The sequence below is a fragment of the Vigna unguiculata genome, chromosome 9 (assembly GCF_037176805.1).
Source record: "Vigna unguiculata cultivar grain cowpea cultivar isolate G323 ecotype 2 chromosome 9, ASM3717680v1, whole genome shotgun sequence".
Classification (NCBI taxonomy): Eukaryota; Viridiplantae; Streptophyta; class Magnoliopsida; order Fabales; family Fabaceae; genus Vigna; species Vigna unguiculata.
The window spans coordinates 14110035-14134230 of record NC_140800.1 but is presented as its reverse complement, the minus strand read 5'-3'; the positions used below and the strand labels follow the sequence as shown (position 1 = coordinate 14134230).

Here is a 24196-nt window from a genome sequence, read left to right as displayed (position 1 = left end):
GTATTACACATATCCATACACATTCATAAAATTGGGTATTAATCATACTCATATCCATACACTCGTACCCTGTTAATGGAAATATTTAGAGACATATCGGATAATATCCATGAAGACAAATCTATTTGTCATCCTTATATGTGACTCAAATAATGAGAAAAACAAGAGAATCTATATTACAACTTATGTGTCAATATTTAATACAAACAATAAATTCATATATCTTCCCATATATGTAACCCCAGATAGTTTTATCGAATAATCATTTTCATACAATATAATTTACTCAAACAAAACCACAATAAAGTAAATATATAAATCAATATTCACCTTTTATTTAATAAATACTCAAATAATATCCCTTATGTAGACAAGAAGAGAAAAAGAAATAAGTAATAAATAAACAAAACTTTAATTTTTTCTTAGCTTAACTGAAAATTTCAAATTTTGTTTACAATTTTTCTCACCAATTCTTTCGATATACCAAGGTTTAAAAGTGTTAAACATTTGTATAACAATGATAACTATAACACTTATGTTTTATTTATTGGGGGGGACTCTTATGTTTTATTTATTGCTTTTGAAAACAGTTGTAAATCCTGATGGGTGATTTTATAACACTGTCCTTTTGGTTTTAACCCGGATTGTTACGAACGTTAATTGTTTATTTAATAAATTTTAAATTTTCACGCGCTTTGGGAAAATGAGGTATTATTAAATACGCCAAGTAATTTTATTTTCTTTATTTTATTTATAAACCCGTAATATCGTGACGGGATGTTACAAACGTCACTTATGTCAACTGAACTGAAATTATCAATCGCATTAACCAAATTTAATTTACACAAATTCGGCACAGATCAATAAAATTACACACAACATAGTCAAAAACCAACAAACTCACTTTCTAACATCCAACAACACAAATCCAGTTTGCTTTTTGTACCCACCCAAACATAAATGCCGAAACCAACAAACTCACTTTCTAACATCCAACAACACAACTACAATTCGCATTTTTTATCCACCGAAGCTTAACTACCGAAACGCTTCTTCTTCAAAAGCATTCGCAAATTCGAACCATTTTTGCTTACACAAACCCGTTCACATTTCGAATTAACAGTTCACAACAACATTTAGGATTGAGATAACATCCATTTGGGGAACAAGAACAAATAAAAATGGCATTTCAATCGGGAAAGAAGAACATACGACAATAGGGTTTCATTTGGAGAAGAACAAGACAAAAATACGGGAAATCAGTCGAGGAAGAAAAACATACTAAATTAGCCTTTGATTTGGAGAAGAACAACACAAAAATTAGGGCTTGCAATTGTGGAGGAAGTTGTAGTAGCGATTGGCAATGTTGTTCGGTGAAGATAAAATCCAGAAAGTCCGCCTCTGTTTTCCCAAAATCACACTCTTCAAGTTGTTCTTTCTCTGTTTTGATGTGCGAGCGCGTGAGCTAGTAACGATTCTTAACCTCACGCGTAAATTTTCTTTTCATATTTAACAAAACATTAAAATATGGTATGTCATGTAGGCGGGTAAAAAAAGGGTCTAATAAAGGGGTCATTGTATAATTATCCTTAAATATATATAGCCACTAATTAATTTTAGGGCAACGTTAACATAAAATTAAAATTTATAACTTAAAATGAACTAATTAATGGCCTTCTTCACTGATGGTGATGAATTAAAATTATTTGATCTTATATAAATGACGGGAGAGGAAGTAGGGATGGCAACGGGGCGGGGCGGGGACGGGTTTCGCTATCCCATACCCATCCCCATAAAAACAATTCATCCCCATCCCCATACCCAAACCCAACGGGTATCAAACTTTTGTCTCATCCCCATCCCCACCGGGTAACGGGTATAATTTAATACCCATACCTATACCCGTTGTCTTACTACTTCAATGTTAATTTTAATTAATTTGTTATAAAATAATAAAAAATTATGGTAAAAGAAACATAATATTATCAAATATTTAGGACGATGGTTGTTTCTTCAATATCAATTACTTTGAAATAAATTATAATTTTTTACATTTTAGATTAGAATACCAAATAAAATTTCATTAGAACAAAAATATTTATTAAATTTGCAAACATAGTTCATAAAATTTAAAAATATTTTTTAAAAATATAAAAGAAAAACAAATATTCAAATTAAAATATATTTTAAATATCTGTTTACTTCAATTTCTTAAATTCTAATCAATATTTTTTTTATACACTAATAAAAGTAAGGTTAAATTATTCCTTTGGCCTCATTTTGGTAGCAAAATATCAATTTGGTTCCTCAATTTTTTTTAATCTTAATTTGGTCATTATTTTGGAAAATTTGATGTAATCAAGTCCTTTCCTTAGTGGTGTAGTAACGGTGTTAAATGGGATGTCATGTGTCAGTTTCTAGATTTTTTGAATATTTTATTATTTTTTAAAAAAATTTTATTATTCTTTTAATTTTTTTAAAAACAATTAAAAATTTGCCACGTGTCAAGCTGACTTCGTGCCACGTGGCCGTGACAGTGCCACGTGTCACAATTATGCCAGATGTCATTTTCTCATTCTCAATTTGGTCCCTATATTTTAATTTTTGTCTCAATTTAGTCTCAATTTTTGTAAAAATTGTGCAATTTTGCCGCTCTCCAAATTGAAACAAAAATTAACTTTTATATAAATGTTATACAAATATTTTTATTAAATTTGATTTTTTTTATTCAAATTGATATTTTTATTACATATTTTCAACAAAACTAAGTTTATTTAAATTTGTTTTACATTCAATTTTACTTAAAATTATTTTTAAATTTTAAATTTATTTGTTTTTTGTTACATAAACTAGTTAATTTTTCTTAAATTTATATAATTATTCTTTTTACACCAACTAACACATTTGTATAGAAATTATTGAATTTTACACATTTTAAAATATGCAATTATTTAAAATATAAATCAAATAAAAACAATATTAAAGTATGATGTAATAAAATATCAATATAATTTATGATTTTTTTTGTTATTAGCATTATTTTCTATTAACAACTTTAAAATAATTTTAAATAATGTTTAATGTAAAATATAAATTAAAATAAACTTAATCTTGTTAAAAATATTAACTTGAAATATCAATTTTGATAAAAATATTTGTGCACATTTATATATAAATTTAATTTGGTTTAAATTTGGAGAGGAACAAAATTATACCATTTTTACAAAAAATTGGGAATAAACTGAGACAAAAATTAAAATACTGGGACCAAATTGAAAATAGGGAAATGACACCTGGCATAATTGTGACATGTGACACTATCACTTCCATGTGGTACGATATCAGCTTGATACGTGACAAATTTTTATTTTTTTTAAAAACATTCAAAAAAATAAAAAAAAATTCAAAAAAAATTCAAAAAATTCAGAAACTAACACATGATACCCCATTTAATACCGTTACTACACCACTAACGGAAAGAACTTGATTGCATCAAATTTCCCAAAATAGGGACCAAATTGAGATAAAAAAAATTGGAGACCAAATTGATATTTTACTATGAAAATAGGGACCAAAGAATAAATTTAACCTAAAGGTTATAATACATCAATTAATCAAAATGCCGCAAAAGATCTTTTGAACTCCAATATATGTTGGATGGTGATAAAAAAATATTTATGCGAATTACATTAAATTTTTATATTGTAGTAAATATTTATACAATTATAGTGAAAATATTACAGTATGATTGATAATGAGTTAGAACATAAAAAATAATTAGATAAATATATCAAAAGAGTATTCTACATGATTAAAATAAACAACAATAAAAGTATTAAAAAATAACAAATGTGTATCTTAGAAATAATTTCAGAGTCTATTGAAAGAAATCGCACAAAGAAAAATAAATGTATAATTAAGGATATGATAAGATGAAAAATACCTTAGAGATCTACTTTTTTTTTTCAAATATCAACATATATACTCAATGGTCAATAAATAACAAAAATTGTTTTAGAGAAGCAAAAAAATTGTTTAAATGAAACAAAAATTATTAATAATAAGTAAATTTTTTTTTTTTATATTACCTTGTAAATGAAAGGTTTATGCTATTAAACACTTAAATTGAGAGTATTAAACATTCTCATGTGAAAGGAAAATATACAATAAATAAAAATATTAAAAACTAATATAAATATTCAAATGTGAGACATAAAAATTTTTAATTACATACATCATTTTAACATAATTACATAAAGATTTATGATAAGATGAAAATTATATTGGATACGAATGAGTTTCATACAAACCAAATAATTAGAAGAAATAAAAAATATAAAGTATATATATATATATATATATATATATATAGTTACTTAATTAATTATGAAGATTTTAATAATTTAAACAGGAATGGAGATATGGCGGGGACGGGTATTATGGTGGGGATATGTACATCCCCATACCCATCCCCATACTCAATTGAAAAAGTCGGGGATTCTCCATACTCATACCCAGTCAATGCGGGGATTTCCCGTCAAACCGAGGACGGATTCGGGCAATACCTACGGGACGGGTTTATTTGCCATCTCTAAGAGGAAGTATAATAAAAGATGAAATTAGTAATGATTTACATAGTTATTTGATGGCATAATTCTTACGTTCAAATTAAGTGGTTTGTATTAATCATACCATATCTGAGAGCAGATACTAAAACAGATTTAAAAATAGAAACTAAATCTAAAAGAGTTTGGTGCATGTATAATTAAGAAAAAAAGAACTGTATACAAGAACAAAAGAAAGTCCGCAGCCGACGGTGTTTGGATATTATTTTATTGTAAAGGATAACATTTCTGTTCATGCGTGTTTTTCTTATCATATATTTCTCTGATTCTATTCATTATATTGAGATTCTATAAATTCTCGATCACCATGGTTATGAAGATGCATACAAACCTACCTCACCGAAATCCAAGTAACCCTATAGAAGCAATGGCTCTTCAAGTTCAACCATTATCCTCACTTTTAAAGGAATTAGCAAACCAGCTAAATACCTCTTACAAAGCCATGTTGTTGTTCTTCTTAAGCCTCCTTTTTGTTCTTACTAACCAAAGAAGAAGAAGAAACAAGTCAAATTTGCCTCCTTCACCACCAAAGCTACCTATAATTGGAAACCTTCATCAACTGGGCACTCTCCCACACCGCTCCTTCCAAGCACTGTCTCGCAAGTATGGTCCTATCATGTTTCTGAAATTAGGCCAAACTCCAACTCTTGTGGTTTCATCAGCTGATGTGGCCAAAGAAGTTTACAAAACACATGATCTTGCTTTCTCCAATAAGCCTCAGACCACAGCCGTGAAAATCATCATGTATGGGTGCATGGATGTGGCTTTTTCACCCTACGGGGAAGAGTGGAGACAGAAAAGGAAGATCTGTGTTCTTGAGCTTCTAAGCACCAAAAGGGTGCAATCCTTTCAGTCCATTCGAGAAGAAGAAGTTGCAGCCATGCTTGGTGTCGTACGTGAAGCATGCAGAGCGGGTAAAACGTCTTCTTCCGTGAACCTGACTCAGATTCTGATTGAAACCTCAACCAACATAGTGTCTAGATGTGTTCTTGGAAGAAAGTATGATAACCCAGATGGTGGAATCAGTTTTGGAGAGCTGGGAAGAAAGATGATGAAACACTTGGCCACTTTCTCTGTTGGAGATTTCTTTCCTTTGTTAGGTTGGATTGACGTTCTTTCTGGCCAAATACCAGAATTTAAGGCCACTTTCAGGGCATTAGATTCTTTCTTTGATCAGTTAATTGCTGAACGCAAGACAATAATGAACATGGAAAGTTACCAACCTGATCGTAACAAAGACTTCGTGGATTCACTCCTTCAAATTCAAGATGGTCCAGGGAAATATGATTTTCAGCTTACACACGATGACGTCAAGGCAATCCTTATGGTACAACTCATGATTTAAATCTTCAATTCTTATGGATAACTTCTCTAACAGTAAAATATAATGCTTAAATTTATGTTTAAGAATCCATGATCGTCACAATTTCAGGACATATTTGCTGGAGGAAGTGACACTACTTCAACACTTCTGGAATGGGTATTTGCGGCGCTATTGAATAATCCTGCTACCATGAAGAGAGCTCAAGAAGAAGTAAGAAGAGTTGTTGGGGATAAACTAAAAGTGGAAGAGAATGATTTGAATGAATTGAATTATCTGAAATGTGTAGTGAAAGAAACTCTGAGATTATATCCACCTGCTCCTCTTTTGATACCCCGAGAAACATTATCTGATGTAAAAGTGAAAGGTTTCGATATTCCATCCAAAACAAGAGTGTTTGTGAATGCATGGGCGATTCAGAGGGACCCTGAAATTTGGAACAGGCCTGAAGAGTTTCTTCCCGAGAGGTTTGAAGAAGAGCCAGAAGTTGATTTCAGAGGAAATGATTTGCAGTTTATACCCTTTGGTTCTGGGAGGAGAGGGTGCATTGGAATTTCATTTGCACTTGCTTCCACTGAGTATATGCTTGCTAATCTCCTCTACTGGTTCGATTGGAAGATTCCTCATGAGAATGGTAAACCAGTGCAAGATGTAGACATGACTGAGATATGGGGACTCACTGTCATCAAGAAACTACCACTTCATCTTCAACCTCAACTACACTCCTTTGGTGCCTACAATTAATGCTGCTTCACTTCGTTTCTCTTCTGTTGTCTTTATAAGTTGTTTTTATTTTCCCTTTTCTTCCAAGTAATGTCATTTGGCAAGATAACAGTTAGGTGTTGGCATCACAGCACCAATTTCAGTTCAACGTCTTATGTCTGTGATATAAGTAAAATAAAGTATATGAATAAAAAAATGCAGCTGAAGTGCTTGGGTCTCTCTGTTATATACTACTCCATTTCTGTCACTCCTTCAAGATGTTTGCTGAAGTATACGAGAAAACATATATGAGAATATAAATAGATGAAGATGATAATGAATAAAACTCTATTATGGTATCATTTCTCACCAGTTTTGCTAAAGAATAGGTCACAGCTTGAAGATGTTGGATAGGATTGGGTATCAATGAAATATGAGGAAAAGATAATTGAGGAGAAATAGACGTACACAAAGTGTGTTTGATTAAAAAAAAAAAATTATGGAGGAAATAATAACTCATTAAACGAAATAAAATAACGACTACAATCATTTTAGTTTTAGGCCACAATCTAAGGATTAATCACAGATTTTACATGCGTTGTAAGTGATCATAATATTTCATATACCTTAGTTAATCACTTTAGACCATAGTTCAAGAAATACGATTTTTTTTCCCTTCAAAATACTGTATTCTCTCTTAAATGTCTTCAAAATAGTGTATTTGTCTCTTAAATGGTGTTATATATTTGTTTGTACATGACATGATAATAATGTTCGAAAGATTTAATATAATTTAAAAATAAAATAAATAAAATAAAATCGTGTTATTACATTTATTTTCTTGATTACATATTATTTTATTTTAAAACCAAATTTATTATAATTTACTCCTAAGTCTCTCTTTGTAAGATTCAATTATTTTCTGCTCTTATTTGTAAGGGTTGTCCCTAATCAGTTGGGCCTAAAAGCTGGTCATAGGTGCCAAGGTCCCTAAAGCAGCCAAGGTCTCTCATTGTGCATCCACTTGCCAAAATCAGTGCTCTCGCTCTTCCATTTTCTCTCCACATAAGCTCTGTTAGGGTTTGGGTCTTACCCTTCTTTGTGTTAACTCAACCCCATTCTTCAATCCATGTAAGTTGATTCTCCACCGTACCTTTTTTATTCCCAGCTCTGTCATCATGATTCTAACTAGGGTTCATCATAGTAACCCATTTTGAATTTATTCCACTGAATCTGCTCCGTGGTTGGTAGTACTCACTTGCTTGGGTGTCGGGATATTCTACTAGCTTTTCTCCAGCTAAGGGAAGCTAGGATTTATGTATTTAAAGTTATTTTGCCGATTTTTGGTCTGTTTGTATGGTTGTGATGCTTGAATGATGTTGTTGGTCGAATAAAAATGTATGGTATGTGAGTATGTTTGATTGATGTGGCGCTACTCTTTTTCTCCATTGCACACTTTTCGTAAAATGAAGATGTCTACTGCATTAACCGTTGGATCGAGCTGAAATTTTAACAGCTGATCCTTAACACAAAATTTTTGACTGTGACCGGTCAGATCTTTAATCGGAGATCTGTAGTGAGAGCAGATTTTATCGCAAGGTCACTGTAGTTTGGTTGTTGACAGCACTACACACTTTTCGTAAAATGAAAGTTACTACTTCGTTAACCGTTGGATGGAGCTGATATTTTAACAGCTGATCTTTAACACATAGTTTTGGACTTTGATCGGTCCGATCTTGAATCGGATCTATGTAGTGAGAGCAGTTTTTATCGCTATGATCATTATAGTTTGGTTATTGACAACATTGACCTTTGTTGCTTGTTTGGTGTACAACCTATAGTTATTCAATTAAGTTGATTCTTGATTCAATCATATTTAATTTGAATATAAATACAAAAAATTTCAGAGTTTTACACAAGCTGCGGTTTTATTTCTAAAATCCCAAAGTCGTTTGCATAATGTGATGTTAAGTTGGATTGCTATGTTAAAGCATGAGATAAGTGAATATGCATGAGTAAAGATGGTTTATGGGTGGTGAATGATGAGTTTGGCATGATCTTGGTATGGAATATACATGAATGGTTGGTTATATATGTGGTCATGAATTTGGTATGAATGAGAAAATCTACAGTCTATGATGAATGAGTTTAACATGATTTGGATATGCTACATGTATGGCTGGTTCCATGGTTTGAGATAGATGAGTTGGTATGGATTTGACATGGAATATGAGTGAGGGTTGGTTATAAAGGTTGACATAATATATATACATACATGATAAATATTACTTGGTTGTTTGAATATGTTTGGTCTATGGTCAGTGCGTAATTCTTTGAAATCTCTAGGTGAGATTTTAGGGTCGTGCTTCAGTGGTCGGGACGTAATTCCATGGCCCCTGTTAGTGGGTGTCCATGGTGGTGCCCCATCTATATAGTCTGGTAAGGATTCATGGTAAGGTTGCATCCTCACACTCTAAGGAGTTAGTTAGTCTCACTTAGAGCAGACTGACTCTTGTGGTGAGAGTAGCAGGAGGCCTGAAATTCACTAAGGGCTAACCTTGTGTGTGGGGGATTTAAACATTGTAACACTTGTAACACTTAGCTCGGGGGTGAGTAGCTCGAGGGTGAGCAAAGATATCCACCACAAGTGCAAACATCCACTGAATCCGACTAGATTATATGTATCCAGATGAGTCGAGTTAGAGTCTAGTGTATTGTTTGAGAAGTCATAACATGATTGGATGATATATGTACTGCTTGGATTGTGTAATAGCATGTGACCACTTGATGTATGGTTTCTACTCTAGCTTACCCTGTTTGTTTGTTTGATTGTCTTGTATGTGGTTCTTCTTCTTTTGCGATGATCATCAACTTGTTGATGTGAGCATATGCGAGAGGCACTCGAGGTCAACCGGGAAGAGATGATTCCACTGCATAGTCTTCTTGGGTTGGACATCATGTTTTGTTTGGGCTTTTCGTTAGGGCTTTTTGTTAGGGCTATGGCCCATGTATTGCTTTACTCTTTAATACTCTATCATCTACTGTTAGTCTTTGGTTCTTGTATTCTGTTATGTTTTGGCATTGTGGTGTGCCTCGAATATTGTAAGGAGTAAGGTTTAAACTCCTGGACCGCATTTCTATATTATTCAGTGTGATGCTTCCTTTAATTATGTTTATTAGTTAAATGGGACGTTACACTCTTTTCTATTCAATCTATAAATATCCCATATGTGCATGGGAAAAATACATACTTAACAAACACTATAACTCATACAGGAGTGTTGTCTTCTACCTTATACTATTTTTGAAAATAGTGGTGTTTATTAGGTTTAGATATCCCTCACCGCACTCGATCAATCTAATGAGTTGTTGTATTTTATGGGAGAAGCGCATATCATTTTGTTTTGTTTTGTACAATGAAGAGGTTTTCTCTCTAATGACAACACTATGTGTGTCTCAACCCAAACTATTTTCACTCGTTACTTCATTTATAATTCTTTTTCTATATTGTTATTATTATTATTATTATTTGCTATTTGATTTTATGAATATTTTGTTATCAATATATTTATCGTATTCTTATTATTATATTAGTATTATTATTTATTTTGATTAATATTTTCCTAACATTCTTAGAGATGAAAATTATTTTTAGTTTACTTCACTCATCATTATTTCTTTTATTGCAAAAGCTAAATATAATGTTATATATGGGTAAAATTTATTTTTCTGTTAGTAACAAAAAAATAATAATTTGGCTCATTGAAATATGATTATATTTTTTTTGTAATATATAGACGTACTAATTAATATTGTTATGATGTTTTGATAAATGTGCAATATGTGATAAATTTAAGATGAATTTGACATCTTGCTTTGATTTAAATGAATTTATGTACAAATCATTCCAACTTGTTTCAGCAATTCCCATGATCACATGACATCACTAATTATTCTCATCTGAGTTCATATTATTTTATTTATTCATAAAAAGTATTATTTTTTTAGTTTTAGTAATTAAGGTGATTATAACTAATATATATTTTTATTTTATAATGTGTTTATAATTAAAGTGATTATAACTAATATATAAGGTGAATATAAATGATATATTTTTACTTTAATTTATATAATTGATAACTAATTCATTAAATTTAAAATTTATATAATGCAAAGTGATTAGTTATTTATTTATTTATTACGATATATATATAGAGAGAGATTTGATGCTATTTCTTCTAATCTACTAAATGCAATGTTCTTTACGTGGCTTAACCAACTATTTCCAGAAACGTTCGCACATTAGCCCTAAAACTACCAAAATAACTAAACATATCATTCAAGTAATATTTCTTTTTTCAAAATTTAGACTAATTTGATCCATATCTTTTCATAGATTTATCTAAATTTTATTTAGTTCAGAAACTAATGTAACATTATACAAACAAGAATTAAAATGGTAGGTTGCTCATTTTTTTTCAATAGTTCCGATAATAAATTTCGAAAGAGGTCAAAAAGATGTACTATTGTTTTTATTGAGTTGGCCAAAATTTGAGTAGAGGTGATTACATTTCATTGAAATTATGCAAGCCTATAACACTTTATTATTATTCTGTAATATTCAAACTATATCTTGCTGTCAAAATTGAAAAGGGAAACCATCTATCGGTCACCTTCAAGCTATAAACCAAAAGTACACCTTCCAGATATAAACCAAAGTTGTTCTCGTTTGTGCCACGCACCAATGATAATTCGGAGTCAAGTATTCCTGAATGTTTTCTCCCAGTGTGATCTTTCAGAAAATGTTCTTCGGGCTGAGTGGAGGAATCCTTGGGCAAACAGATCATGTTAACTCAAAACAGCAGTATTTTTTCCCTTCCAAACTAATCTTCATGAAAATGATGTTTCCTCCTTCTGCAGCGATTAACATACCAAGTGGCGTGCTGCTGTAAGCCCATGCCAATGAGGACCTTGAGGCTTGTAAGCATAACATAGGTCATTGCTGAAAAAAGCAGAATCCAGAAAAGCCTCCATGGAAGGGGATTGTTAGGAAGGTTTGCAGAATATACCGGAGTCAGAACTCGTATAACCTAAGAACCAGTTATAAAAGGAAAAAGTGCACAGATGATGAATCGGTAAACTAAAAAACAGAGAAACCAAATGGACATTAAAAATCTTATATGCTTACCACGCATGCTGGGGCAAGGGGAACAAAAGTCAGGTTTTTCTTTGCGCCCTCAGTTTGCATATTTAGAGTCTACAAAATGGAGCAGTCAAATGTCAGGCGTATATTCTTTGGAAAGCTCCACCAAAGAAAAGGAACAAAATGTAAACGCAATTTGATTGTCATAATATGACTCAGTTATTCATCACTCTTATCAAAGTAATAAGTAGATCTCTCAAGTATTTGGTGAAGACCAAATTTGTTTTAGAGAAAGTGAACTACATTGTTGTAACAAAATAGCGTAGCCTTTTCCCATCAAAGCATATCTTCCAGCAAAGGATTTCGAAAGGCATTTATGGTACAATCATAGAGAGTCTTCGTGCACTCAATTGTGTTGCTCATAAATTCACTAAAGTTTTCAGCTTTAAGTTGAGATTCGAATGAAAATATAACAATTTGTTACTAAAGGGGTTCCAGTTTTTCACACCTTAGCAGTAACCAACCAGCATACTGTATAAATAATGTCCACAAAAATCAAATCAGAATACCTGTTTACATAGGTCTTCGAGGAACTCAGAGTATGCGATGGGCTTAATGTCATTGAACTTAGCAATGAATGAATGCTTGATAATATCAATAACCATTTCACATACATAAACCAAGAGGATATTCTGCACCATCCAAAATATGTTTCAGAAACAGGATTAAAACATGTTTCATTAATATTATGAGGTAAAATATTTCCAAACTTACAATAAGAAAACTTTGAAACCAGGGACCCTCTGCCTCCAGAATATTTTGAGCCAAGACGAACAAGATAAATGATGAAATGTGGAATCTCTCTACGGAATCTGTTTGTCATCATAAGTAAATGGAGGAAATAAAACACAGTAAGAGTTTGCAGGAAAAATGAGAAAAAAAAAAGTTTTAAATAATGCAATTGTCAAATGCAGAACAAATATCCTTACTCTTGCTCATTTCAGTAAAAAAGAATTGGATAAAGAATTTTACGCAGCCAAGATTAGATATACATACATTGTATAGAAACTTACACTAACAACTTTTACAAAATTAGTTTACTAACGAGCTATTTGGTCCATAGGGTGGGGGTATACAATCCTCCTTGACAGGCAAAAAAAATTGGAGAAGTTTTTAACCTTTCATTTTCATTTCCCTTCTCTCCAAACTTCTGATCCAAACATTAGCTTTTATTAAAATCCCTCTCCTCTCCTCTCCACCCACCAAACAGTAAAAATATTGCAAAACCTACATACGAATTATATCACTTTTAATGTATAAAGTAGATCAAATCCCCAGAAAATAACAAAAAATATAATCATAGTCATTGCTATTGCAGAAAATTGCAAAGGAGCACAAGGGCGGAAAAAAATTGAGGTCGATGGGTGTAAGTAACAGAGACAAGATTTTTATAGCTATATATCTATTATAATTTTAAGTAACCAATAGGATGCCTTAAAGTTATGGATTTTAATAGTATAATTGAATTTCTATAATTCAAAAAAGAATTCGTCATATTACATTTTAAAGAAAATTCATACATTTTTCCCACGTTCAAGTATGATTTTAAACCTGCTAGTGTAAACATTTGAATAAGGTGCTGATGTACCAAATGGTAATCCTTGTCTAAATTCAAACTAAAAAGAACTCAAAAGACAGACAAACAAGTTTATGCATATACCATGTTCGGTGCAGGGGAATCACAACTAATTCTGTATTGTGCAAAAGACTGAAAAGGCATTTCCATAATTCCCTAACTGCTAGGTACTAGCAAAAGATTCCATATACCTCAAGTATAAATTATATGAAAGGGAAAATGTGCCTTTAGTCCATGTGCTTTTGAACAAACTTGGTTTGATCCCTATACTTTCAAATATATGAATTATTCCTCAAAATTCAGAAAAATGTAAATTTAATCTCTCTTCCAACTTTGGGGGTGTAAACAGCAAGCACCCTCTCAATACTAAATTTAAGTATCAAAAACCAGTTCGCATATTCTTAAAAGATAGAGGAAAACTTCATTGATTTGAGAGTACATAGACTAAAACCAGTTTTGGAAAAAATATATGGACTAATACATTTATCCTAAAATTAAAGTTCATTGCTGTTATGAATTTTCATTTTAATTCAAAAGACATTGCATTATTGTTCTGAATAATAAAATATCCATATCAAATGCATCAATCTACTAAAAGAAAAAAGCTGTTTCCTTAACATAATTATGTAGGGGTACGAAGTCAAAGAAGGCATAAAAGGGATACATGTAAACCCTATAGATTGAGATACTACCATTCAAAATAAAAGGCACTCGCTTTAAAATTCAAACATCAAAACAATTATACAGCATATAACCCTAAACAAATCAACTAATGTCAAAACTAGCACGAATAATATTCTGAAAATGAGACCATACAGGGCTGCTTCCACATTTGAATGAAGGAGTAAATAACCGCATACCAAGTAAGCTGAAATCCAGAAAAGAAAAAACCCATCATGGGAAAGATAACATACCAAAGTAAACTAAACTGTGAACATTATCCATGCTGTACCGCTTGAACACATTACTTTTGATCTCAGCAAAATTATTTGACACCAGCAATGCCAACAGAGCATTGTTGTGAGCAACTATACATGTTGATAAAGTGATTGCCTGAGCTAATAAGATAAAAGAATGAACAAGTAAGACTAGTCAAGGAATCAAATCACCGACTGTGTTATTTCTTAATTTGCCTTCGCAGAAGATAAAAGGTAATCAAACAAATGGGGGGGGGGGGGGGGGGGGAAATACAAAGATGAAGGATATTTGAAGCAACCACAGCTAAAGCTTGGTCAGAAACAAATCTCCAAATCCAGAATCTAATGCTTTCTTGGGGGCAATTCGCAAGTCCTTCGGCAGAAAGAAATAACGTTTGCAACACATCCCCATTAAAACTTTGACATAGTTTATCAAATATCTGCAAAAGTTGGAAGATCAGTTACAAATTAACAGTATAAGTAACATTTTGAGCATTATGAGTCAACCTTATGCATTCAATCCGTAACTTAAAACAATAAGATATAACATTATGCTTCAATACCAGAAGGCTACTGAATACCCGTATGCATGTTTTGAAAAGCTATTACAAAATCATTCACACAGCATTCATCCTACTTCTTTCATCACATTTTCATTATCTAGTCTAGCCCAATACAACTCTGCTATTTAAGGAGATAGTAAAATTTCCAAATACAGAAATATTTTATCTCATCTGATGTCAGAGTTTCACGGTACAGAAATTAATTACAAACCAAAATTTTATCCTTCCATATTCTTTGAAATTCCTTAATTTGTCACCACAAGATCTTGCTTGCATAAACCCTATAAATAAAATTTTATTAGAATGTACTGAGACTTTTACACTTTCATCCAATCATGAATTGCTGCATAGGATAAAAAATTATTTACTTCAGAAACAATTACTTGAAAGGTCATATCCTATCAGGGTGTTTTTTAATCAGTTGATAGTCTAAAAATTATATCCTGATAATGAATAAAAATTAAACTTAACAACACATAAATATTCACGTTGGTTGATATCTGGCAGTTTGGAGAGCTAATTATTCACCATAATCCAGACTAATAAATTTATGCTCACCTCTAAAACATTGTAGACCACATACAGCTTTATTGTTCCTTGACCACGGATCATATGATATATTAAGCTGATATCTGTTGCAGCACATTTGAAAAGATTAACAAAACATAATTAGCATAATATTAAACTTGAACAATACAAAAAAGAAATGATATTACATATACTCATGGAAGCAGAAAACCACTTTACCTGTCCGCTGCAAAAGAACCACTCCACAGGTCATAATGAGAAAACATCCAAAATCTGAAATTTCCATTGTTGACAGCCTCTTGAACTGCCTGTCATACGCATGATTAGTCCACATTGTAATACTACAAACCATGATATACTTGCACAAATTTTAAAACATGAGTTGAACTAAAAAGGATAACACAAAGTCAAAGCACAAGATCATGTAGATTCTGTATTAGGGAGAGATTGGTCAAACTTATTCAACTAAGTTTGAATCAGGGACTTACAGAACCCAGATACAAATTAGCAACTAAGACCCATATCAGAGTGTCAGCTGAACTTACTGCTAATTTGGAAGTTTGTTCTGGCATTCAAAGATTTATGACAATATTTGAAGCACTCTAAGATTGTAGTACTAGATGTGCACTGCTCTGTGCTTACATCAGAAATCTAAACTAAGGAAACAGGTGTTGTAAGATTAATCTATCACTGCCCACATGCATTGCCGACCAAAATTTTATTACAAGGGAAAGAATTAAAGAAACGTGGCTAACCTTGTCTTTAGAATCCTCCAAATGGCCGTCATGATCCTTGCTGGCATAACAGTTAATAATGAAAGAAATGAATCGAAGCAGACAAAGAAGCCAACATCTATAAGCTGCAATTGCGTTCCACGTTCAAGATACAAAACAAATGTAGAATGCCTCAATAGAAATATACAACTATAGGTGTCTACTATAAATTAGGTGGAAGGTTTAGTTTTGCTTTACTTTCCCAAAAAACCTATGAACTTATACGGTTATTTTGAAAGTAAATACAAGCAGCTCAACCAGAAGTACATATCCATAGATAACATCACAAAACTATAACCAGAGTTCTTATATTTCTTTCTCCTTTTTTATAAAGAAAGGATGTATACCAATTCACATCTCCAGGGCAGGCGGAAGATAGTATCATAAACTCTTTCTCTTTCATTTTCATTCCCAAGAGTTGTTGTGCTCCGTAAAGAATTTCCATTGTACATTTCCTCCAAAAAGTATGTTACAGGAGACTTTTCCACTGAAAATACGTCTGACAACAAAACACATCACCACAAGATTAATTTGGCAGAAAATTAGAAAACATGGCACAGGTAAAATAAAAATGACAGGCTAAGAAAATCTGGCAACATATCACCTCAGATAAAAAGAACTACACAAGACCGTTTACCTAGTTCTCATCTATAAATTAGCAGCTTGAGCCTAATAAGAAAACAGATGAAACTTTTATTGTTGACCAAACTGCTCATCTTTTTCAGTGTCAGCAAGCTTTAAAAAATATTGTCCGGCTCTGCAATTTCAGCTATAATATTAATGATTTTTGGATCTCCGGAACTGCAAATGTTGTCACACTTGTCTGGAATTTACTACACTGGTAAAATTTTAGGTTTCTATTACTGGAATTGACGCCGCATCTGTCCTTAATTTTCTGAAGAGTCAGTGTTTACAGCAAAACCTAACTTAAAACCTAGATGTATGGATTATTCAGTCAAAGTTTCCAGTATGCAATTAGCCATGCCACCAATTCCATAATAAGTGGGGGACACAGAACCAACCCCACGTCTATTTTTCCAGTCATTTCCCCTTCGAAGCCGATGCATAATTTTGTTGCAACACATTTGTTAGCATTTTTTGTAGGGTCAATTTTTCGATAAATCATTGCAATTATAATCATAAGATGCAATATGATGCATGCAGTGTAAGGGCCATTGTACCACTCACAATTCGGATCTTCCGCCATGAGACGCTTCCAGTCCAACGACTCCACCGTCTCCAATTTTGTAGCCACATTCCTATCAGGCTCGCTCGTCGGTTTCTCCGCTTGACTCGCCTTCACACCACCCTCCTCCTTCTCATCGCGCACCACCGAAGCCGGAAAATCATCGGAACTCCCACAACTCACGTTCCTCTGCCTCAATATCCCAAAATTAAACCCCTCGATGCCACCACGCACCGCCGTCGGTTCCTCACTCTCTGCCTCACGCGCCTCCGCAACCGCGCACACACTCTCCTCTCTCACCTCCTCGTAAACGACGCTCCCTCCGCCAGCGCTGTACCTATTAGCGTCGAGCTCGAATCCGTTGCAGGCTCCTCCGTTTTCCAGAGGCGCCATATGCGGATCGACGGAATCCGCGCAATCAAGAAGCTTCTTCTTGCGCTTGGAAGCACGGTGCCTGCGCTTCCTGCGATTGTGTTCGTTTGGTTCCGATTCGTCATCGACGCTGAGAACCTCGAAGGAAATTTTTCTGCTGCCGTTTCGCAGCGCCATGGCAGAACAATATGGGATTCGCAAATCGAAGATTGCGAATGAGGAAAATGATTATTGGTTGTCTACATGTCACGAACTGGCTGGTGAAATTGTGGTGTTGGCGTGGCGTGATTGATTCGTCTCTGCAAAAAGTGCAAACCACTGTCTTTCTTTGTTTCTTGTAGGAGTCCAGCTTTTGTTCGCGCTCTCATCTCACTGCGCCACTGCTTCTCTTATTCACCACCCTATCACCGGCAGTTATTGTTTTCATTCACAGATGTATTCATTTTAATTTTTTTATTATTACTTTTATTCCTTACTGAAAAAAAAATACTTCAATTTATATTTATTTATGTCACAACAAATAAAAAAATACTCGTATGTTACCCTTTTGTAACGGTTCTTTCTTTACATTCATTTTATTACTTTATCCAAATGTTTTGATTTTTTTTTTTACTGCAATAACTCTTATATTAACTAAATTTTTAATTATATTAATTTTTTTTTATCATAAAGAGAAAAAATCGACCGTAGTAATAAGGTTCCCATTTATGTAGTATTGACATTTTTAATTCAATTAATAACTTATAATAGATGATAATATGTTATGTGTGTTCTATTGTTACAAATGCGCAAACCGATTTAGTTAAAAAAAATGTATAAAATAAATTTGTACCAATTTGTAGCGTTGAAACAAAAAATTAAAAATATAATTTTAAATTTATAAAACAAAAAAAACAAACAGAAGGTAAAAATTAATAATATATTAATGTTAGTTTTTCTTCTAAATACTAAGCAGGTATTTAAATATTTAATAAATTATAAACAAAATTAATTCAACTAATTTATTGTACTATATGTCCGAATATTTATTTATATCCTAACTAAATTATTTGTTAGGAACTCCATTATTATATAGCTTTGGTAAGCCTTTCCCTCATAAGAAAACGAAAAGGTAAATTTGATTACACTGAAAACTGTAGGCCAAAACTATGTTTCACCCATATTTATTTTAAACAATCCCACATAATGAAGGTGGTCCAAAGTGTTAATCATAAAATAAACACTTAGTTGGCAAAATAAATTATAGAGACTTTTTTTATTAAGTTTTCAACCAATATCTTCTTTGATTATTTTTTTAATACATGTTTGTACCATTTCCAAATATTTATAATTTTTTAATCAGTGTTTTATAAACACTGTATGATAAAATCTATTTTATCAAATTTTATCTTATCTCTTTAGTTTGATTTTAGTTGAAACCAATAAATTGACAATTTCTTTTGACTTTGTTTTTTTATTTATGATGTGATTTTCTACTAATACCAATTAGAATTTTGACGATAATAATGAGCTATTTTCTTATCAACATAAATTAACAGTTATTTTTTAGTTACCATAACTTATTTTTCGATTGAAATGATTAAAAGTATTTCGGTTAACAGTTGTTAATTCTTTTAAGACTATAGGTAAAACTTTTTTTTTATGAAATATTAGCCAAATTTCTTCGAATTTGAAGTCTATACATTCTCTGTCATCTCAGCTAATAATATTTTGGTGGATATTCAATAAAATTCTTAATAAAGACATTTAAATATACAAATCAGCTAAAAATTATTTTATCTTAAATAATGATCTCCAGTTTTAATCCTGATTTTACAGTTATATCAAATATTTAATAGAGTTATTCACTGTCTTATTTTATTTAAATAGAATTGCCTGTAAAGTTACTTTTATTCTCTATATAAAAATAAGTATTCTCCGCATTTAAGTATTTTTAATAACTATAGAAGTTAAATGGGCTTTTAAAGCAATAAATGTATTAACGGAAACGCTCAAGAAGCTACAAGTTTTGAATTTATTTATTTTGTATGTTAATTGTGGCATTTAATTTTATTAAATGTACGGGTAAGTGTCAAATTCAAACATTTAATGGGTATGCAACAATAAGTTACTTCCATTAACTTTAGGCTAAAGTTTTATTTCTAAACTTTAATAATAGTAAATATGCTATTACAGAAAAAAAAATAAGTTGACTATTATTATTTTTACTGAAACAAACAAAGTAAGTAATTTAAAAAAAAATTAGAAAGAAAGAATACCACTCAATTAAAAAAATTAAATGGCTAAAACCTCACAAAGCTACACAAAGCATTTAAATATAGAACTTTAAAACAAAGTTATATATATATATATATATATATATATATATATATATATATATATATATATATATATATATATATATATATATATAAAATATAATATAATATAATATAATATAATATAATATAATATAATATAATATGTAACATCTCATTTAAATAATAACCTTAATTAAATGAAATGCCACACATTATAACATAAGAGGTGAAGTCATGGAATATAACATCACTCTTTACAAATAACCAAGGTATCAAAAATGAAATACTAAGACACACCACGATGCCAAAACAAAACGGAGTACAAGGATCAATAATATTCAAAATAATTGCCTAAGAGGCAGACAAATACATGGGCTACAGCCCTAAAGAAAACTTGGACAGTGGAATCCAACCCAAAGCTAACAGCGGAGTCTCCATCACCTTGATGACCACGAGGAGTTCTCACATCTGCTCCCATCAATAAATTGATGATCATCGCAAAAGAGATAATCACACACACATAACATACAACAAGCAGAAAGGGTAAGCTAGAGTAGAGGAACATTTAATCATACAATTGTATACATTTTCATAGTCCAAGATACCTACATCAATCAATCATGTGATAACTCGCAAACAATACATTAAGACACAAACTCGACTTATCCAGATACATATAATTAGCCAGATTCACCGTATGCTTGCACTTGTGGTGGCCTCTACTGCTCTATAGAGCCAATTGCTAATGGGTTTCATCCTACCACTCACAAGGTTAGCCTTAAAATATCTAAGGCCTCATGCTACTCTCACCACTTGAGTCAGTACGCTCTACGTGAGACTAACTGACTCTTTAGAGTGTCAGGATGCAATCCTTACCTTGAATCCTTACTAAATTATATAATGAGGCACCATCACAAACTTCATGGAATTACGTCCTAAGTATGAGGCACCACCATGAACTCCCACTAACAGGGGTCATGGAATTACGTCCTAACCATAAGGCACCACCACACAACCATTGTGGAATTACGTCCTGACCAATAAGACACCACCATGAGATCTTACCTAGAGATTCATGGAATTACGTCCTAACCAATGAGGCACCACCACGAAACTATCGTGGAATTACGTCCTGACCACACCAACATCATGTTCCATCAACCAATATAAAATCATTAATCATACCAATTCCATGTCAATTTTTTTAACCAACCATCCCATACATGTTATATGCTAAGATCATGCCAAACTCATCAAGTTAGCCCATACAATCGGAGATTTCACGCATATTCACATACCTCATACTTTAAATAAAGCAAATCATCCAATCATACGACCAATAACAATTATGGGAGAAAACAATGTGGTCTGCGTCAGGTCTTGCTCAAGCTAGGAGTCCTCGCTCAGGCGAGAGAAGTGATCTTGCTCAAGCTGTAGGCTCTCGCTTAGGCGAGACCGCGAACAGAGGCCCTGGGAGGTTTTACGAACGCTCACTTAAGCGAGGCCATCTCGCCTTAGTGAGATGGTCTTTCGCTCAAAACTCAGTTTTCCCGCCTGAGCGGGCGCTCGAGCAAAACCCCTGGGCGAGCTTCTACTACTCTCGCCTAGGCGAGACGAGCTCGCTTGGACAAAATTAGCAGTTCTCCCTCACTGTTCCACACATGCAAAGCTAGATATTCATCCAAAACAACAACCAATGCAAACTCATTTCATCCTGAACACCACACAAGCACCAAAAATGTAAAACATAACAAAATATAGGCAAGATGAACTTAAAATACAAAACCTAGCATCCCTTACCTGGAAAAAGCTAGCAGAATACCCCGACACCCAAGCTAGTGAGTACGATCGACCTCGGAGTAGATTCACGAGCTGTAAAAATAGCATAACAGATTCAAAATGGGTTACCATGGTGAACCCTAGTTAGAATCATGATGACAGAGCTGAAAATGAAGAAGGTACGATGGGAGATCGACTTATGAGTACGGGAACGAGGTTGAACTTGCTTGACACAGAACAACGACAAACCGTAGTAGAGCTTTTGTGAGGAATCAAGGAGAGTGTTTGAGAAGGGGCTGTTTTCAAAATGAGCTGAAATGAGAGGGGTTAGGGCTGTTTAGGATCTTGGATACCCTATGGGCCAGCTTGAGACCCAACTGATTGGGGTAGCCCTTAAACTTTAGGGCAAAAATATAAGTGGGTCTTACATATATATATATATATATATATATATATATATATATATATATATATATATATATATATATATATATATATATATATATATATATATATATATATATATATATATATATATATATATATATATATATATATATATTGTTCCTGCAGAGAACAAACAAGATATATGTCAGACACAAGTATTATCTTATCTTGGTCTGCCATCTCCTTAGTAGGCCTCTTCCCGGCTGATATATATTGTCTATAGGTATCTCGGAGTGGTCGGTTTGGACCCGGGGGTTACCTGCAGAAGGGATTTCGAAGCTCAAGTCAGCAAAATCTCTCAAAAAGTCAAATCTGGTGATTAGGGAAGTAATGAATGCGTACCTTTAATTCGTGGGGTCCATACGTATTTATAGATTATTAATTATGTCTGGCCATGTCATGGGTTGGGCCCTTGTTTGGGCTGTAGGTGGGCCTGGGCCCTAGCCCATGCCCTTAGTTTGATTATTGTGGGCTGGTGAATCTTATTGGAACGTTCTATTTTTTGCCAAGTCCTTGGTTGTTTTCGTGGAGTTGTCGGCCTAGGTCGGTTACCCTTTAACGGCTTAGGCCGCTATTATTGTTTTTGGCTTATTTTATCAATGTCGCTTCTTAGTGGTTTAGTCCGGATACCTTAGCATGTATATGGTAATTGCTATTATTCGGCTTAAGCCGACTAGGTGTGATATATATATATATATATATATATATATATATATATATATATATATATATATATATATATATATATATATATATATATATATATATATATATAATATTCATGATTACAAATACAAATGTTTAATAATAAAAATTATAAATAAATTTCGTTTTCTCTTACATACATTTATCCATATTTGCTAGTATTACATGTTACAACATATCTTTAAAACACTAATATAAAGAAAATAAAAAATTGTACGCCCATGGCGGAACATAGGTTTGACAGGGAGGCACGACTCTCCATTGATTTTTTTTACTTTATTTTTTATATATTTAAAAAATATTATTTATATATTATTATTTATTTATATTAATCTCAATAATTTTTATTTTATTTTATTTTTTATATATTTTAAAAAATATATTTATATATTATTACTTTATTTATATTAATTTAATTTGAAAAAGCTTTTTTAAAATTTAAAAATTAATTTTTTTCTCTGTTATAATTTCTTATACTTTTTCATTTGATTTCTCTCTTTTTCATGCCTTCGTCTCTTTCTCTCCTCTTATTTTCATCTCAATTTTCACCATTAATTCCTTATTATTTTCAAAATCAAATTGTACTATGGCAAAATTGAGGAGTTAAGGAACATTTTGGATCGAACAATTTCTTTTTTTGAGTAAGTTCATTTTTTATCCTTTTTTTTGAAGCAATATGTTTTTCTCTTGTATGTGACTTTTCTACGTTCTAGTCATATTTATATCTTTTAGAGATCATGAAATCATGCTCTAATTATTGATCAAACTCTTCTTTGTGTAGATAGAACTATTTTAGGCTTTGGAGTTGTGTAAGGGAATAGCAAGATTATGAATCTACTCTAAGGTAAGGGAAGCTAATCATTTAGAAGTTATTAGTTTTTTTAAAATATTGAGTCTTGCTTTTAAGATTTAATATTGTTTGTTCTTCTAGTAAATGTCATGATGAGTTACAGGTTGCTAAGTTAGATGAAATTGCATATTTGTTAGAAATTGATGAGCTTGAAAATGGTAAAGAGACAAATCAAATTGGTACTTTAAAACAAGTTGGGGATACCCGTTGGAGCTCCCATTTCTCTTCTATTTGTAGCTTGATCAATATGTATGATGCAACTTGTTTAGTTCTAGAAAAAAATATTGTTGATGGATTTACTTATTCACAACGTAGTGATGCTGATAATGCTTACAAAAGCTTGACCTCA

General features: G+C 32.2%; 2 protein-coding genes across 2 annotated transcripts; one reads left to right on the top strand and one right to left on the bottom strand.

Moving 5' to 3' along the window:
- The first annotated feature begins 4930 nt into the window (after positions 1–4930).
- Positions 4931–6916, top strand: LOC114162305 (phenylacetaldehyde oxime monooxygenase CYP71AN24-like). Its single transcript, XM_028046146.2, has 2 exons — positions 4931–5952; positions 6058–6916. The coding sequence occupies exons 1-2, from the start codon at positions 4933–4935 to the stop codon at positions 6688–6690; spliced, it is 1653 nt and encodes a 550-aa protein (XP_027901947.2). The 5' UTR covers positions 4931–4932; the 3' UTR covers positions 6691–6916.
- A 4230-nt stretch (positions 6917–11146) lies between these two features.
- On the bottom strand, positions 11147–18178 carry POD1 (POLLEN DEFECTIVE IN GUIDANCE-like protein). Its single transcript, XM_028048753.2, has 11 exons — positions 17397–18178; positions 16556–16707; positions 16191–16294; positions 15655–15743; positions 15466–15539; positions 14634–14784; positions 14342–14509; positions 12566–12663; positions 12361–12483; positions 11837–11905; positions 11147–11738 (listed from the first exon to the last, which is right to left on the bottom strand). The coding sequence occupies exons 1-11, from the start codon at positions 17941–17943 to the stop codon at positions 11532–11534; spliced, it is 1782 nt and encodes a 593-aa protein (XP_027904554.1). The 5' UTR covers positions 17944–18178; the 3' UTR covers positions 11147–11531.
- Between the last annotated feature and the right edge of the window lie 6018 nt (positions 18179–24196).